Raw genomic sequence first — 20150 nt, forward strand, 5'->3', positions numbered from 1 at the left:
TGTTTGCAAGGTGCGATCTACATTCATATCCGCAAAACCGGACAGTCAGCCTGCTAAAATTCCGAAACTCGTAAAGTCGCATGCTAAAACTAGACACTCGGAGCACGTTAAACTCGACCCCGATGGTATCATGACCGCAGATATGAAAAGAAAATTTCGTGACGTGTTGACGGAATTTGACGAGGTGTTTAACCCCAGCTTCCATGGATATAATGGTGCAGTCGGTCCTCTACAAGGTAAAGTCAATATGGGTCCGGTACAGCCCCCACAGCGAAAAGGGCGCGTGCCGCAGTACTCCAAAAATCAGTTGGACGACCTTCAGTCTAAATTCGACGATTTGGAGGAAATAGGTGTCTTTCGTCGACCGGAGGATGTTGGTGTGTCCGTTGAGTACGTGAACCCGTCATTCCTAGTTAAAAAACCAAGCGGTGGTTTTCGCCTTGTAACCGCGTTCGCCGATGTTGGACGCTACAGCAAGCCCCAACCATCTCTGATGCCGGATGTTGATTCCACTCTACGACATATTGCTCAATGGTCTTACATCATCGCGAGAGACCTGACGAAGGCTTTTTACCAAATTCCACTTGCAAAAGAGTCAATGAAATACTGTGGGGTCGTTACCCCGTTCAAGGGTGTAAGAGTTTACGCGCGAACTGCTATGGGCATGCCCGGTTACGAGACCGCTCTCGAGGAGTTAACATGTCGCGTACTAGGTCACCTGGTACAGAAAGGCGTCGTCGCCAAAGTCGCTGACGACCTGTACTGTGGAGGAAACTCAGTCGATGAGTTACTCTCAAACTGGAAGGCCGTGTTACAGGCCCTACACAACTCCGGATTGCGTTTATCCGCAACAAAAACTATCATAGCTCCACAACAGACAGTGATTCTAGGCTGGGTGTGGCGCTTGGGAACCCTTCAGGCTAGCCCACACCGCATTGCTACACTTTCAACATGTCCTATACCATCGACTGTCAACGGTCTCCGGTCATTCATTGGAGCATTCAAAGTACTAGCACGTGTCATTCAGAACTGTTCGACGATCTTGTCTCCTCTTGACGACATGGTTGCCGGTCGCGAATCAAAGGAAACTATGCATTGGTCTGATGAACAATTGACGTCTTTCGAGAAAGCTCAAAAGCTCAACAACGCACGCTCCATCACGTTGCCCCGCGCTACTTATCAACTGTGGATAGTAACCGATGGTGCTGTTCGTAGTCCTGGAATCGGCGCCACGCTGTATGTTACTCGCAACAACAAGGCTTGTCTGGCTGGATACTTCAGCGCTAAGCTCCACAAAAATCAGATAAATTGGCTTCCGTGCGAGATTGAAGCTCTTTCTATCGCGACAGCGCTGAAGCATTTCAGCCCGTATCTGATTCAGTCATCGTTACAACCGTGCGTACTCACTGACAGTAAGCCCTGCGTGCAGGCATTCGAGAAGCTTTGCAGAGGTGAGTTCTCTGCTAGCCCACGAGTGACATCATTCCTGTCTACGGCAAGTCGCTTTCAGGTGCATGTGTCTGTTCGTCATGTTGCTGGCTGTGCGATTCTCCCATCTGACTTTGCGAGTCGTAACGCTCCACCGTGTGCTGAACCCACCTGTCAGATTTGTACGTTTGTCAGCCAAGAAATGGACTCTGTTGTTCGATCGATCAGCACAAATGACATTCTCGAAGGTAACGCCAGGTTGCCTTTCACAAGTCGGTCTGCGCGGTTAGGATTACAGTCCGATTGCTCTGATCTTCGTTGCACGTGCGCTCATCTTCGACAAGGTACGTGACCGTCAAAGAAAATCACCAACGCCCGTGATGTGAAGCGCTACCTAAACGTCTCGTCACTATCAGCCGATGGTCTCGTAGTCGTTAAACGAACGATCCCGTTGTCACATTCGTCCGAGCTTATAGTAGTCCCTAGACAGGTCTTGGACGGTCTTCTGACTTCTCTCCATGTTAAACTCGACCATCCTACATGTCACCAGTTGAAGACGATCGTACACAGATATTTCTATGCTCTTGACATGGATGCTGCAATCCAACGTGTCAGTGACAATTGTCATCGTTGTGCATCTCTGAAACATGCTCCAACCTTCGTGCAGACTCAAACTTCCAGCGTTCCTCCGGTAACTGTAGGTAGCCAGTTTGCAGCTGACGTTATAAAACGCGAAAGACAGCTCATTCTTGTAGTGCGCGAATGCGTAACGTCGTATACAGAAGCCATGCTACTTGAAGACGAACGTCGCGATACCCTCCGGGATGGACTTATTCGCTCGAGCATTAACCTTCGTCCAATGGACGGCCCGTATGCCATCGTGCGTACTGACTGTGCTCCAGGGTTTCGTGCTCTTTTCAACAATGAATTTTTGTCCCGTCATCGGATTTCGGTAGATCTAGGAAACGCCAAGAACTGCAACAAAAATCCTGTCGCAGAACGTGCTGTTCAGGAATTGGAAGAAGAGATACTCCGACAGGACTCGTCATCACGATCGGTATCTCCCCTGTCGCTATCCTTAGCAATCAACCGTTTGAATTCGCGTATACGAAAGAGCGGTTTATCATCCAGAAAAATGCTAACACAACGGGACCAATTCTATAATAACCAAATACCCATTAACGATGAATCTCTGATAGCGCAACAGCATCAACGGCGACAACTCAACCACTCGTATAGTGAAAAGTCCAAAGCACCTTCAGGGCGACATCCCGTCAGTCCGGATATACATGTCGGCGACCTTGTATATTTATACAGTGATAGAAACAAGTCGTCTGGCCGTGACCGATACCTCGTAACGCACGTGGATACAATGTGGTGTAACATTAAAAAATTTGTGGGAAATCAACTTCGCGCTGCATCTTATCGCGTCAAACGTTCTGACTTATATCGTGTGTCTACCACTGCTGATGAACGCATTAGGTCTCCCATGGATTCGCTCGCACTCGTTGATATCGATGATAATTCTGATACCGACGCATTGCCGGCTAACTCGCCACCACAACCTCCAGACATACCTAACGTTATATCTGTTCCTCCAGCTCGCGATACGACTCCAATACTTTCTCCTGCTGTTGATGATGTTCCTACCTCAGATAGTAATCAGCTAGCATCAGACACGTTTGAATCGGACTCTCTAACCAATGATTCCTTTGACTTTGGTAATGATGATGATGATCTGACTCCTTCGATGGAACCTCCAAGGCGTTCTTCTAGACCATCTGTGACCCCTCGGTACCTCAGTGACTATGTTCGGTATTAGTTAATGAGTTTCTCTGTTAACATTTCATGTGTTATTATAGTTATTAGTTTCTAGTCAAGTTCAGAGAGAACGTTATGTTTACAGTAATTGAGCACTTCTAATAGCTTTATAATGTATACCTAGTGATGTTACATTGTATGTACTGATATTTGAGAGACTGTTAAATCTGATCAGTCAAGTGAATTTAAAGTTTTCTAAGAACTGGAACTTTGTTTTCAAAAAGAAAAAAGGGTAGCGCCAGTAAATATATAGCGCTTTAATTGTATTCCGGATATAGTTTACCGGTGCCGTATCCGTTTGTAACGTTTTACGTCACCCTCTCTCTTTCCGCCTGTTTTTCTCTAGTAAACAACGTGTGTGTAACTGTGGCTTCCTTTTGTTACTTACTGGCGTTTGACAAAGTACCACACAAACGCCTTCAGTACAAACTCAAATACTACGGCATCAAGGGTAACACACATGCATGGATAACAGATTTTCTTTCACATCGCACCCAGACAGTAATACTTGAGGGCAAACACTCACACAAAATACCAGTAACATCCGGAGTCCCTCAAGGAACCTGTCTGGGCCCCATACTTTTCTTAATATATATCAACGACCTACATGAATACATGAAACACAGCACCCTTAGACTTTTCGCAGACGATAGTTAAGTATCATTTACAAGACCATACACAAACAAGAAGACACACAGAAACTACAACACGACCTTGACAATGCAGGACAATGGGAACATGACTGGCTAATGCAATTTCACCCCGACAAGTGCAACGTCATCTCCACTACCCACCAAACGCAACAAAATCCACCACAACTACACTCTCCATAACCACTCACTTGAACACGTCAAACACAGTAAATACTTAGGCCTCACACTGCAAAACAACCTCCAATGGGACAAACACATTAACAACATCACTGCAAATGCAAACAGAACACTAGGTTTCCTAAAACGAAACCTCACAATCAATTCACCACACATTGAAGAACACGCATGTAAAGCACTTGTCAGACCCAAACTAGAGTACTGCTCCTCTATCTGGGACCCACACAATACTGGCCAAATACAACAAATAGAAAAAACTCAACGCAGAGCAGCAAGATATGTACAAAACAGATATCATAACACTTCTTCAGTCTCAGACATGTTATACACACACTCCAATGGCCAACACTACAAAGACGCCGTCTACAATCACGACTCATCCTCCTATATAAAATCACACACCATCTCGTTGCCATCAACCCAGAACAATACCTAACACCTGTAGACACCCGCACTAGACACACACATCCCTATGCATACAGACACATCGCAGCCACAAAGGATGCATTTAAGTACTCCTTTTTCCCACACACTCTCTGATGCCGGATGTTGATTCCACTCTACGACATATTGCTCAATGGTCTTACATCATCGCGAGAGACCTGACGAAGGCTTTTTACCAAATTCCACTTGCAAAAGAGTCAATGAAATACTGTGGGGTCGTTACCCCGTTCAAGGGTGTAAGAGTTTACGCGCGAACTGCTATGGGCATGCCCGGTTACGAGACCGCTCTCGAGGAGTTAACATGTCGCGTACTAGGTCACCTGGTACAGAAAGGCGTCGTCGCCAAAGTCGCTGACGACCTGTACTGTGGAGGAAACTCAGTCGATGAGTTACTCTCAAACTGGAAGGCCGTGTTACAGGCCCTACACAACTCCGGATTGCGTTTATCCGCAACAAAAACTATCATAGCTCCACAACAGACAGTGATTCTAGGCTGGGTGTGGCGCTTGGGAACCCTTCAGGCTAGCCCACACCGCATTGCTACACTTTCAACATGTCCTATACCATCGACTGTCAACGGTCTCCGGTCATTCATTGGAGCATTCAAAGTACTAGCACGTGTCATTCAGAACTGTTCGACGATCTTGTCTCCTCTTGACGACATGGTTGCCGGTCGCGAATCAAAGGAAACTATGCATTGGTCTGATGAACAATTGACGTCTTTCGAGAAAGCTCAAAAGCTCAACAACGCAACGCACGCTCCATCACGTTGCCCCGCGCTACTTATCAACTGTGGATAGTAACCGATGGTGCTGTTCGTAGTCCTGGAATCGGCGCCACGCTGTATGTTACTCGCAACAACAAGGCTTGTCTGGCTGGATACTTCAGCGCTAAGCTCCACAAAAATCAGATAAATTGGCTTCCGTGCGAGATTGAAGCTCTTTCTATCGCGACAGCGCTGAAGCATTTCAGCCCGTATCTGATTCAGTCATCGTTACAACCGTGCGTACTCACTGACAGTAAGCCCTGCGTGCAGGCATTCGAGAAGCTTTGCAGAGGTGAGTTCTCTGCTAGCCCACGAGTGACATCATTCCTGTCTACGGCAAGTCGCTTTCAGGTGCACGTGTCTGTTCGTCATGTTGCTGGCTGTGCGATTCTCCCATCTGACTTTGCGAGTCGTAACGCTCCACCGTGTGCTGAACCCACCTGTCAGATTTGTACGTTTGTCAGCCAAGAAATGGACTCTGTTGTTCGATCGATCAGCACAAATGACATTCTCGAAGGTAACGCCAGGTTGCCTTTCACAAGTCGGTCTGCGCGGTTAGGATTACAGTCCGATTGCTCTGATCTTCGTTGCACGTGCGCTCATCTTCGACAAGGTACGTGACCGTCAAAGAAAATCACCAACGCCCGTGATGTGAAGCGCTACCTAAACGTCTCGTCACTATCAGCCGATGGTCTCGTAGTCGTTAAACGAACGATCCCGTTGTCACATTCGTCCGAGCTTATAGTAGTCCCTAGACAGGTCTTGGACGGTCTTCTGACTTCTCTCCATGTTAAACTCGACCATCCTACATGTCACCAGTTGAAGACGATCGTACACAGATATTTCTATGCTCTTGACATGGATGCTGCAATCCAACGTGTCAGTGACAATTGTCATCGTTGTGCATCTCTGAAACATGTTCCAACCTTCGTGCAGACTCAAACTTCCAGCGTTCCTCCGGTAACTGTAGGTAGCCAGTTTGCAGCTGACGTTATAAAATGCGAAAGACAGCTCATTCTTGTAGTGCGCGAATGCGTAATGTCGTATACAGAAGCCATGCTACTTGAAGACGAATGTCGCGATACCCTCCGGGATGGACTTATTCGCTCGAGCATTAACCTTCGTCCAATGGACGGCCCGTATGCCATCGTGCGTACTGACTGTGCTCCAGGGTTTCGTGCTCTTTTCAACAATGAATTTTTGTCCCGTCATCGGATTTCGGTAGATCTAGGAAACGCCAAGAACTGCAACAAAAATCCTGTCGCAGAACGTGCTGTTCAGGAATTGGAAGAAGAGATACTCCGACAGGACTCGTCATCACGATCGGTATCTCCCCTGTCGCTATCCTTAGCAATCAACCGTTTGAATTCGCGTATACGAAAGAGCGGTTTATCATCCAGAGAAATGCTAACACAACGGGACCAATTCTATAATAACCAAATACCCATTAACGATGAATCTCTGATAGCGCAACAGCATCAACGGCGACAACTCAACCACTCGTATAGTGAAAAGCCCAAAGCACCTTCAGGGCGACATCCCGTCAGTCCGGATATACATGTCGGCGACCTTGTATATTTATACAGTGATAGAAACAAGTCGTCTGGCTGTGACCGATACCTCGTAACGCACGTGGATACAATGTGGTGTAACATTAAAAAATTTGTGGGAAATCAACTTCGCGCTGCATCTTATCGCGTCAAACGTTCTGACTTATATCGTGTGTCTACCACTGCTGATGAACGCATTAGGTCTCCCATGGATTCGCTCGCACTCGTTGATATCGATGATAATTCTGATACCGACGCATTGCCGGCTAACTCGCCACCACAACCTCCAGACATACCTAACGTTATATCTGTTCCTCCAGCTCGCGATACGACTCCAATACTTTCTCCTGCTGTTGATGATGTTCCTACCTCAGATAGTAAATCAGCTAGCATCAGACACGTTTGAATCGGACTCTCTAACCAATGATTCCTTTGACTTTGGTAATGATGATGATGATCTGACTCCTTCGATGGAACCTCCAAGGCGTTCTTCTAGACCATCTGTGACCCCTCGGTATCTCAGTGACTATGTTCGGTATTAGTTAATGAGTTTCTCTGTTAACATTTCATGTGTTATTATAGTTATTAGTTTCTGGTCAAGTTCAGAGAGAACGTTATGTTTACAGTAATTGAGCACTTCTAATAGCTTTATAATGTATACCTAGTGATGTTACATTGTATGTACTGATATTTGAGAGACTGTTTAATCTGATCAGTCAAGTGAATTTAAAGTTTTCTAAGAACTGGAACTTTGTTTTCAAAAAGAAAAAAGGGTAGCGCCAGTAAATATATAGCGCTTTAATTGTATTCCGGATATAGTTTACCGGTGCCGTATCCGTTTGTAACGTTTTACGTCACCCTCTCTCTTTCCGCCTGTTTTTCTCTAGTAAACAACGAGTGTGTAACTGTGGCTTCCTTTTGTTACTTACTGGCGTTTGACAAAGTACCACACAAACGCCTTCATACAAACTCAAATACTACGGCATCAAGGGTAACACACATGCATGGATAACAGATTTTCTTTCACATCGCACCCAGACAGTAATACTTGAGGGCAAACACTCACACAAAATACCAGTAACATCCGGAGTCCCTCAAGGAACCTGTCTGGGCCCCATACTTTTCTTAATATATATCAACGACCTACATGAATACATGAAACACAGCACCCTTAGACTTTTCGCAGACGATAGTTAAGTATCATTTACAAGACCATACACAAACAAGAAGACACACAGAAACTACAACACGACCTTGACAATGCAGGACAATGGGAACATGACTGGCTAATGCAATTTCACCCCGACAAGTGCAACGTCATCTCCACTACCACCAAACGCAACAAAATCCACCACAACTACACTCTCCATAACCACTCACTTGAACACGTCAAACACAGTAAATACTTAGGCCTCACACTGCAAAACAACCTCCAATGGGACAAACACATTAACAACATCACTGCAAATGCAAACAGAACACTAGGTTTCCTAAAACGAAACCTCACAATCAATTCACCACACATTGAAGAACACGCATGTAAAGCACTTGTCAGACCCAAACTAGAGTACTGCTCCTCTATCTGGGACCCACACAATACTGGCCAAATACAACAAATAGAAAAAACTCAACGCAGAGCAGCAAGATATGTACAAAACAGATATCATAACACTTCTTCAGTCTCAGACATGTTATACACACTCCAATGGCCAACACTACAAAGACGCCGTCTACAATCACGACTCATCCTCCTATATAAAATCACACACCATCTCGTTGCCATCAACCCAGAACAATACCTAACACCTGTAGACACCCGCACTAGACACACACATCCCTATGCATACAGACACATCGCAGCCACAAAGGATGCATTTAAGTACTCCTTTTTCCCACACACCATCACAAACTGGAATCTCCTCCCTGTGGCAACAGTACAAAACACTACACTGGAGGGCTTCAAGGCAAACATAAACAACGTAGCCCTTGAAGCCCCCACTCAAAAATAAACACCTCATTTTTATCATGTTTTTAACCTATCTACTTTTATCTATTCCAGCACCAGAAGAAAAAAAAAAAAAAAAAAATGCACTGTATATAACCCCTTCCCCCACGCCACTGAGCCGATCACTCACCTAAAATCGTCACTATTGACGGATGGTGATAAACCAAAGAAGAAGAAGAAATGTTTATAGACCCGTAGTTTTTCTATAATTTACAACATCAAACTCCCACATCATGTTTTTCAAACAAGAGATATATAGGCCCTGCTACCATTTGATGAGACACATTTATAAATAGGGCTTACCCCTGTATACTCCCATATCATGATTCAGGTATTTGTATTATCATTTTATTATTTCTCCATTAATACAACATGTATTCCATTAGAAGCCCCGGCCCGGGGGCGTGAAATTTTTCAAAGAGGGGGGCTTCTTATAGAACACAAAATTTCAGACTTAAAGATGCTCCACCGCTGACAAATGGTATTTTTTTCGCTATCAAAAACAGCAGCAAACGATTTAGTATTTTTCTTCAGTTGCAAAAGTTACTTACTTTACACCATTACCACCATTGAAAAGTTTGAGCTTCTAATTTTACTTTAAGTTAAAAATATGAAAAATAATTAATTTTGCATCCCGAAAAAAATCTGCCACTATATCCTATATGAAATGAAGTACTAATTGTGCATGCACCAATGGCGAAATGAATTATTTTATATTATATTTTGTTTTAATTAGACATATATATACACGATTAAACACCAATTATTGTTCAAATAATGAATATCATTTATGCTCTCTGGGCTCACGCTACCTATTTGCATTTTCGTAAATAACGAATCGATCTGGCTAATATTGCTAAAATAAATTCATCCTACATTTGTAATTCGCAAAAAATGCTTAAGTTTTTCTTCACCCACCAGATTGAGATATCCAGTCATGCAGACACAAGCTTCAATCATAGTTTTTTCAGTCACATTACTTTCATAGCAAGTCTAAAACAGTTGATAAATTAATCAGTTACTGTACCATATATATTTTAATGTTGAAGGGATGTAAAGAAACGATACCCACGACGGAGTATGGTTTAATGAATGATCAGGATCTTTTGTATGTGTGTACTGTCCACTTGATGCATAAAAAACATTACATTATGTATTTGATGCTCCTTAGTAATTTAATGTTTTTCGCAATTTGCTAAATGAAATTCTTATTTGCTAAAAAGAAAAAAAATAACTTTCGCAACTTTTGCTAAGCTATGGGTAACACATAGCCGCGCTATGATATCGATGTGATAGTTTAAATTCGAGATTTGCGCAGTGCATCATGGGAGATATGGGTGAAGAGAGTGTTACAGCACATTCATATTGCAGATGTAAAAATACTTCATACATATTGAATTGTTACAATGCAATTTATACTTGCATATATATATTTGAAACTTTATCAAGATAGTTCACCATATTGATAACAATGCCAGAAGAATTCTCAAGCACATTTTGGCCCAATGAACACATGGCTTCGTCACCCAATGCCCTAAAAATATAATTACAGTAGGCCTGCAGTTCGGCCCTTTCAAAGTTAAAAGCTCATATATCGCTGAAGACAAATGTACATGTAACAGTGCTGTTATGATTTTGAAACTGATAATTCTCTATTGATTTATTACCTTTACAGTGTGAACTCTTGACGTTTTGATGGGAAGTTTGGTGACTTACATTTTGAAAATTTGACATTTTGATGGGAAGTTTGGTGATCATGACTTAGGTTAGAAAAGTATATGTAAGCAAATAGGGTCTGGGGGCTTTATTAGAAACAGGACTTCTAATGAAATAAATTTGTATTTATATTAACATCAACGTTTATTTTGCTAGGTGGCATCATTTCAAACAATCAATGGCGGCGACAATGAATGGAACAGAGAGCCATACCAATGGCGGTGGTGAAGACATATCTAATGGCTCTAATGGAGTCTCACGAAAGAAAAGGTGGTTTGTCCTTGTCAACACTTCATCACACATTTATAATTATATTATTACTTTATAACAAGTAATTGGTATTTTTTTTTTTTTTTTTTTACAAACAACTTTTTAATAATCATTCAGGGTCAATGATAGTGAGATGTTTCATTAAAGTGTCTGATCCTGATCATGTATGTCCAGATCATTTCATGATTTGTTACAGGTGCGATAAAGATATAAATGTGATTTATTACAGGCATGATGAAGATCAACAGGGGTGTAAAAATCCACTAGCCCGACGCCCGGGGCTACCAAATTTTCAGCTTGGGCTAGTGGAAATTTTACCCATACTAGCCCGGGGCTAGTGACTTTTTTCAAAGATATTTCAAAACGAAAAACATCAATATTAAGTCATAATAACACTTTAAAACATTGCAATTCTATGTAATATTCGTATCTTACTTTAAATCTTAATATAAAGTCATGTTGTATAATTTATTTACGATTGTAGACAGGTACAGTAGGCCTCCCGATCACCACAGTGAATAGTGATGCATAGCATTTCATATGAAAGTTACGTAATTTGCAACACAAGTTCTAGAAAAACAATATACAAACCATCAAATAAGTCATCTCAGCTATCAGATCAGTAAATTTTAATAGTTACAAAAACGAAGTTAAAGAACTGGAATCTATTCCTCAAAAAGTCGGCAGCAAAGCCATGCCTGCAGCAGGCAGCCATATTTGTTATGGTTATTCTAATATCCGGGTCAAAGGTCGGGAATCCAGAATCCGGTTTCAGGATTAAAAAAAAAATCTAAAAATTGTGTTCTAGAAATATCACAGATTAAAGATTTTCTTAATGTTTATTTAAATTTAAATAAAAAAGTAGATGCAAATAATAAAAAAAACCTCACTCAATTAAAAATATTTGAATTTATACAGTATAAAAAATACTGGTATTATAAATTTTCCTTTTTTTTTTGGCTGGGCTAGTAGATATTTAGGCCGGGCTAGTGAGATTTTGGTGTCTACTAGCCCTGGGCTAGTGCTTTGAAATAAATTTTTACACCCCTGGATCAATATCTAAATGAGATCTATTACAGATCAATATCTAAATGAGATCTATTACAGGCATGATGAAGGTCTCAATGTGATCTATTTAAGGCACGATGAAGATCTCAATGTGATCTATTATAGGCACGATGAAGATCAATGTGATCTATCACAGGCACGATGAAGATTAATATCTCAATGTGATATATTACAGGCATTATGAAGATCTTGATGTGATCTATTACAGGCATGATGAAGATCAATATCTCAATGTGATCTATTACAGGCAGATGAAGATCAATATCTCAATGTCATCTATTACAGGCAGATGAAGATCAATATCTCAATGTCATCTATTACAGGCAGATGAAGATCAATATCTAAATGTGATCTATTACAGGCATGATGAAGATCAATATCTCAATGTGATCTATTACAGGCATGACGAAGATCTCAATGTGATCTATTACAGGCATGATGAAGATCTCAATGTGATCTATTACAGGCATGATGAAGAGCTCAATGTGATCTATTACAGGCAGATGAAGATTAATATCTCGATGTCATCAATTACAGGCATGATGAAGATAAATATCTTGATGCCATACAACAGATACTTGATCATGGAACTCGTAAAACCAACCGAACAGGTGTCGACACCCTGTCCATATTTGGTATGCAGATGAGGTATAATCTTCGAGAAGGTAAGTTAATATTATTTTCTTTTTAGCTCGCCTCTCGAAGAGAGTTGGGCTTATGGAATCATGTCTGCATCGGCGTTGGAAATCCCAGGTTAAGGTTTTGGTTGAAGTTTTGAAAAACTGATATCTGTCAGAACTGACATTGATCTTGAAAAACTATATATCTGTCAGAACTGACATTGATTTCTTTAATGATTTAGAATTATAATTGTTGTGGTGGTTATTGACAATCATTTAACGGGAAAATGCTGAATTTTGTGATTTTCAAGAGGCCCAATGGGCTCAAAAGTTATTTAACAACATTACTATATTTTGTAATACTGGTAAATTTCAAGAAACCTGAAATAAATTGACAAAATTCCAGAGGTGAGCTTCAGCTTTAATTTTCTGTTCTCAAACAGCTCTTGTTAAGTAACCTGGTCAAATGCTAAAATTCCTAATCAGCTAGGTAAATGCCTATCGTACCCTGCTACCTACTATACTCTTCGGCCGGATACGAAATGGTGCCTATAAGCTAGTGCTGGAATGGTTAGTAAAAATGCCAACCGGTTAACCGGATCGGATTAACCGGGTAACTGTAGCTGTTTACATTTTTAGCTCACCTGGCCCAAAGGTCCGGTGAGCTTATGTCATGGCGCGGCGTCCGTCGTCCGTCCGTCCGTCAACATTTCCTTTAAATCGCTACTTGTCATAGAGTTCTGCATGGATTGTAACCAAATTTGGCCAGAAACATCCTTGGGGGGAAGGGGAATGGAACTTGTATAAATTTTGGCTCTGAACCCCCGGGGGCAGGAGGGGCGGGGCCCAATAGGGGTAATAGAGGTAAAACATATAAATCGCTACTTGTCTTAGAGTTCTGCGTGGCTTGTAACCAAATTTGGCCAGAAACATCCTTGGCGGAAGGGGAACAGAACTTGTATAAATTTTGGCTCTGACCCCCCCCCCCCCCCCCCCCCCCCTGGATTCCATAACAATCGCTCACATCTTTCAGGAAACAATCATTTGACACATGGAATTATTGCTTTGAAATATCTTTATTTTGTTTGTTTTTTATAAAACCATGATGGTAATTGGAAATCAATGTAAACACTTACAATGTCAAAGTTGGCCTACTTCCTGCACATGGTTTCTTTTGCACACGGCACTTGCGCTCATCGCACTCACTGGAACGTTTGCATAGAAGCCAAGTGATACCTAAGCGTTGTAGTGACGACTCAGTTTCCGATAATAACACTATTGTCGTAACACTTTTAATTTCATTTGAAAATTCCGCTTATGAAAGCATATTACAGGAATTTCATTACTTTCAGGAGTATTTATGCTGTATGAAATATATATGGTGGTTATCGGATAGCTAAAATGCTAACCGGATACAAGCTCAAACCGAACCGTGAACCGGTTATCCGGTTACCCGTTCTAGCACTACTATAAGCTATGTGTCCTTAGCTAGTGGAGCACTGCCTCAGAAAATCACTCGGGCACAATTTTCTATACTTCAAATAATTTTATGCATATACATTGTATACACATGCATTTATATAATACTTTTGTCCAAAACAAACATATAACGAACATTCTTAATATCTACCGTACTGCTCACAGGATGTCAAGTTCACAATTTGTTGACTTGCCGCATAATTTTTCCTTTGAAAAGACTTTCAAATTTATATGTAAAAAAAAAAAATTCTTGTAAATTTTATATTTTTAACTTAGCGCTATTTCTTAGAAAGGGGTCTTTCTCAAATTTCATATGTAGGTTCCCCTAGGGCCCTAGTTGTGCATATTTAATTTTGGGACCAATCTGACAACAAGAGGTCTAGGGCCGCCAGGCAGCAATCATGGATTTTAATAATTAAAGTTTATTACCGCTATTTCTCAGAAAGTACAGAGGGATCTTTCTCCAATTTCACATGTAAGTTCCCGTAGGGCCCTAGTTGTGCGTTTTGCATTTTGGGACAAATCGGTCAGCAAGATGGCAGCCATCTTGGATTTTGATAGTTAGAGTTTGTTACTCCTATTTCTTAGAAAGTAATGAAGGGATCTCTCTGAAATTTCACATGTAGGTTTCCCTAGGACCCTAGCTAGTTGTGCATATTGCATTTTGGGACCGATCGGTCAACAAGATGGTTGCCAGGCAAAATGTATTTTTTTACAGATTTTGAATTTATGTGTATGGTAATTACAGATTTCCCCTTACTGACAACCAAGCGTGTATTTTGGCGCGGCGTTGCTGAAGAGCTCATTTGGTTTATACAAGGTTGTACCAATGGAAACAAACTGAAGGAGAAAAACATCCACATCTGGGACGCTAACGGTTCTAAGGAGTTCCTCAGCGGAATTGGTCTAGGTCACCGTGAAGAAGGTAGGGCTACATCAGGCCTAGCTCATTCTGTAAATTATAGAATAGTGTTGATTATCAGTTATCTCCTCTTGGAATGACAATAGACATCGTAACATATGGTATAAATACTGTATCTTTTTACTTTAACCAGTTCTGTTCGGGCTCTCATTTTCTAATTGTTGATCAGAAGATATATATTTGTATTGTATTATGTAAATTTGCATTCTATATGCATCTCCTAAACCCTTTAAACAATGCATTACAGTAAGTTAGTCTTATAATTAGGTCAGTCACTTTGGCCTTATCAATCAATTAAAATGTGTATGCTAGCATTTGCATTTTTTGCAAGACATATAAAGTCCTGAAAACAAATTTTTGATATTCTTCAATAATTGTCAGGCTCAGCTATCAAACCTGATGTAAGCAATTTTTCAACTCTTTAAAATATTGAAATACTTGTGTGTTTTCTGTTTGTCCTGAAGTTTTCTGTAATTCTGTAGGCGATCTCGGCCCTGTGTATGGGTTCCAGTGGCGACACTTTGGTGCTGAGTACAAGGATATGCACACAGACTACTCTGGTGCTGGTGTAGACCAATTGAAGGAGGTGATACATAAAATAAAGAACAATCCCGACGACCGACGAATCATCATGTCAGCATGGAACCCACCAGGTAATCTATTTATATGTCAAATCATAATGTGGGCATGGAACCCACCAGATAATCTATATGTCACATCCTCATGTCGGCATAGATCTAGAACCTACCATGTAATCTATTTATACATGTCGCATCTTATGTCGGCACAGAACCCACCAGATAATCTATTTATATGTCACATCATCATGTCGAACCCACCAGATAATCTTTATACATGTCACATCATTGTGTTGGCATGGAACCCACCAGGTAATCTTTATATATGTCACATCATCATGTAGGCATGGAACCCACCAGGTAATCTATATATACATGTCACATCATTATGTTAGCATGGAATCCACCAATCATCTCTATATATACAAATATGTCACATCATCATGTTTGCATGGAAGCCACCAGGTAATCTATATATACATGTTACATCATGTCGGCATGGAATCCACCAGTGATCTTTATACATGTTACATCATTATGTTGGCATCAAACTCACCAGGTAGTCTATATAACTGTTACCTCATGTCGGCATGGAACCCACCAGGTAATCTATATACATGTCTTATCATCATGTCAGCATGGAACCCACAAGGTAATCTATATATATATATCGCATCATCATGTTGGCATCGAACCCACCAGGTAGTCTATATAACTGTTACCTCATGTCGGCATGGAACCCACCAGGTAATCTTTATATATGTCACATCATCATGTAGGCATGGAACCCACCAGGTAATCTATATATACATGTCACATCATTATGTTAGCATGGAATCCACCAATCATCTCTATATATACAAATATGTCACATCATCATGTTTGCATGGAAGCCACCAGGTAATCTATATATACATGTTACATCATGTCGGCATGGAATCCACCAGTGATCTTTATACATGTTACATCATTATGTTGGCATCAAACTCACCAGGTAGTCTATATAACTGTTACCTCATGTCGGCATGCAACCCACCAGGTAATCTATATACATGTCTTATCATTATGTCAGCATGGAACCCACCAGGTAATCTATATATATATATCGCATCATCATGTTGGCATCGAACCCACCAGGTAGTCTATATACATGTTATAAATTACATCATGTCGGCATAGAACCCACCAGGTAATCTATTTATATATACATGTCACATCAACATGTCAGCATGGAACCCACAGGTAATCTATATATGTCACATCATCATGCCGGCATGGAACCCACCAGGTAATCTTTATATATATATGTCACATCATCATGTCGGCATGGAACCCACCAGATAATCTATATACCATATTTTCCCTAATGAGGGCATCAAGCGCAGGTAAATGGCTTAGGGGGCGCCGTTATTTGAGACAATTTTTAGATGTTTTTAGCACACCTGGCCCAAAGGGCCGGTGAGCTTATGTCATGGCGCGGCGTCCGTCGTCGTCCGTCTGGTCGTCAACATTTCCTTTAAATCGCTACTAGTCATAGAGTTCTGCATGGATTGTAACCAAATTTGGCCACAAACATCCTTGGGGGAGGGGGAACAGAACTTGTATAAATTTTGGCTCTGACCCCCCTCGGGGGCAGGATGGGCGGGGCCCAATAGGGAAATAAGAGGTAAATATTCAGAAAAAGTGTTTAAAAAGCATTATGCATTGGAATTATAATAAAGATAAACATTATTACGTACCAGGTGCATGTTCAATCGTAAAATGGTTTAATTCACGGAATATTGGCCGACGGAAACGGGATTGTTTACAATCGGCAACACAATGGCAGCTTGATTTAGCTGCCGATATTCTGCGGGATTGTTATAAAAAAAAAATATAATAAAAAAAAAATCATCAATCATAAAATATCAAACAATAAGTGAAATATATAATTTAGATATTATGTATGTGCAAAAAAATGTCCGCAGACAGCAAAAAACGATCTTCTGAATGACTGAACTTGCACACGTGTTACACATATATGTCGGTCAACAGGTGTATTTCTCGGGATTCTGACAAACAATTTCGCCGTATTTTCAATGAAATAATCTGCAATACAGTTTATACACGTAAATTACAGATATTATAGGACAACCATTTTTTAGCCCACCATCATCAGATGGTGGGCTATTCAAATCGCCTTTCGTCCGTGGTCCGTCGTCCGTCCGTCCGTCCGTCCGTCCGTCCTTCCGTCCGTCCGTCCGTCCGTCCGTCCGTCCGTCCGTCCGTTAACAATTCTTGTTACCGCTATTTCTCTAAAAGTACTGAAGGGATCTTTCTCAAATTTCATATGTAGGTTCCCCTAGGACCCTAGTTGTGCATATTGCATTTTGGGACTGATCGGTCAACAAGATGGCCGCCAGGCAGCCATCTTGGATTTTGATAGTTAAAGTTTGTTACCGCTATTTCTCAGAAAGTACTGAAGGGATCTTTCTCAAATTTCATATGTAGGTTCCCCTAGGACCCTAGTTGTGCATATTGCATTTTGGGACTGATCGGTCAACAAGATGGCCGACCAGCCGCCATCTTGGATTTTGATAGTTAAAGTTTGTTACCGCTAATTCTCAGAAAGTACTGAAGGGATCTTTCTCAAATTTCATATGTAGGTTCCCCTAGGACCCTAGTAGTGCATATTGCATTTTGGGACTGATCGGTCAACAAGATGGCCGCCAGGTAGCCATCTTGGATTTTGATAGTTAAAGTTTGTTACCGCTATTTCTCAGAAAGCACTGAAGGGATTGTTCTCAAATTTCATTTGTAGGTTCACCTAGGACCCTATGTGTGCATATTGCATTTTGGGACTGATCGGTCAACAAGATGGCCGGCCAGCCGCCATCTTGGATTTTGATAGTTAAAGTTTGTTACGGCTAATTCTCAGAAAGTACTGAAGGGATCTTTCTCAAATTTCATATGTAGGTTCCCCTAGGACCCAGTAGTGCATATTGCATTTTGGGACTGATCGGTCAACAAGATGGCCGCCAGGTAGCCATCTTGGATTTTGATAGTTAAAGTTTGTTACCGCTATTTCTCAGAAAGCACTGAAGGGATCTTTCTCAAATTTCATATGTAGGTTCCCCTAGGACCCTAGTTGTGCATATTGTATTTTGGGACTGATCGGTCAACAAGATGGCCGCCAGGCAGCCATCTTGGATTTTGATAGTTAAAGTTTGTTACCGCTATTTCTCATAAAGTATTGAAGGGATCTTTCTCAAATTTCATATGTAGGTTCCCGTAGGACCCTAGTTGTGCATATTGCATTTTGGGACTGATCGGTCAACAAGATGGCCGAACAAGCCGCCATCTTGGATTTTGATAGTTAAAGTTTGTTACCGCTAATTCTCAGAAAGTACTGAAGGGATCTTTCTCAAATTTCATATGTAGGTTCCCCTAGGACCCTAGTTGTGCATATTGCATTTTAGGACTGATCGGTCAACAAGATGGCCGACCGGTGGCCATCTTGGATTTTGATAGTTAAAGTTTGTTACGGCTATATCTCAGAAAGTATTGAAGGGATTGTTCTCAAATTTCATATGTAGGTTCCCCTAGGACCCTAGTAGTGCATATTGCATTTTGGGACTGATCGGTCAACAAGATGGCCGCCAGGTAGCCATCTTGGATTTTGATAGTTAAAGTTTGTTACCGCTATTTCTCAAAAAGCACTAAAGGGATCTTTCTCAAATTTCATATGTAGGTTCCCCTAGGACCCCAGTTGTGCATATTGCATTTTGGGACTGATCGGTCAACAAGATGGCTGCCAGGTAGCCATCTTGGATTTTGATAGTTAAAGTTTGTTACCGCTATTTCTCAGAAAGCACTGAAGGGATCTTTCTCAAATTTCATATGTAGGTTCCCCTAGGACCCCAGTTGTGCATATTGCATTTTGGGACTGATCGGTCAACAAGATGGCCGACCGGTGGCCATCTTGGATTTTGATAGTTAAAGTTTGTTACCGCTATTTCTCAGAAAGTATTGAAGGGATTGTTCTCAAATATCATATGTAGGTTCCTCTAGGACCCTAGTTCTGCCTATTGCATTTTGCGACCACCATCTTGGATTTTGATAGTTTAAAGTTTGAAAAGCAGAAAAAAGAATTGTAAGTTTGAAAAGCAGAGAAAAGATCCCTCTTTCATTTGTCAGACATAGATCAATCTTTGGTGGGCGCCAAGATCCCTCTGGGATCTCTTGTTTTAATGAACCGAACCGAAACTAAGAATTATCATACCGAACCGAACCGTACGGTTGAATTTTTCGGTTAACCGTATTTTCGGTTAACTGTGACACTCCTAGCTCTTAATAAGGGAAATACCGTATTTTTCTATTAAAGGGACATGAACCTTAAATAGTTTGTTCTGTATGCTTAGATGTGGTTTTCAGATGTTTATTGAATATTTTATTACAATTATTGGTTATCTAAAACGACAGGAAAACGTGGGGATTACCTACCTCAAAAATTTTAGAAATAGACCGTCATATTCTATTTTTGGAACACAAAACGAAAGCTGGCTGGAAGCGAGGTTATAATGAACAACAAACCTGCTGACATGACATTAATATTAGTTTTCAACATTTTAAGATTATTATCGCTTCACCCTGGAATCATCTACGTTTTTGACC

The 20150-nt window shown here is 41.2% G+C and overlaps 1 protein-coding gene across 1 annotated transcript in view; it reads left to right on the plus strand.

Annotated features, from left to right (window-relative positions):
• The window catches only part of LOC138329574 (thymidylate synthase-like), a 34883-nt gene that overhangs the window by 3095 nt on the left and 11638 nt on the right, over window positions 1-20150 (plus strand). Inside the window, exons 2-5 of the mRNA XM_069276654.1 lie at window positions 10717-10830; window positions 12436-12563; window positions 14746-14922; window positions 15402-15572. Coding sequence (XP_069132755.1) covers window positions 10739-10830; window positions 12436-12563; window positions 14746-14922; window positions 15402-15572 — 568 coding nt within the window. The 5' untranslated portion in view covers window positions 10717-10738. The remainder of the gene's footprint in view (window positions 1-10716; window positions 10831-12435; window positions 12564-14745; window positions 14923-15401; window positions 15573-20150) is intronic.

Source organism: Argopecten irradians, chromosome 8, assembly GCF_041381155.1.
Source record: "Argopecten irradians isolate NY chromosome 8, Ai_NY, whole genome shotgun sequence".
Taxonomy (NCBI): Eukaryota; Metazoa; Mollusca; class Bivalvia; order Pectinida; family Pectinidae; genus Argopecten; species Argopecten irradians.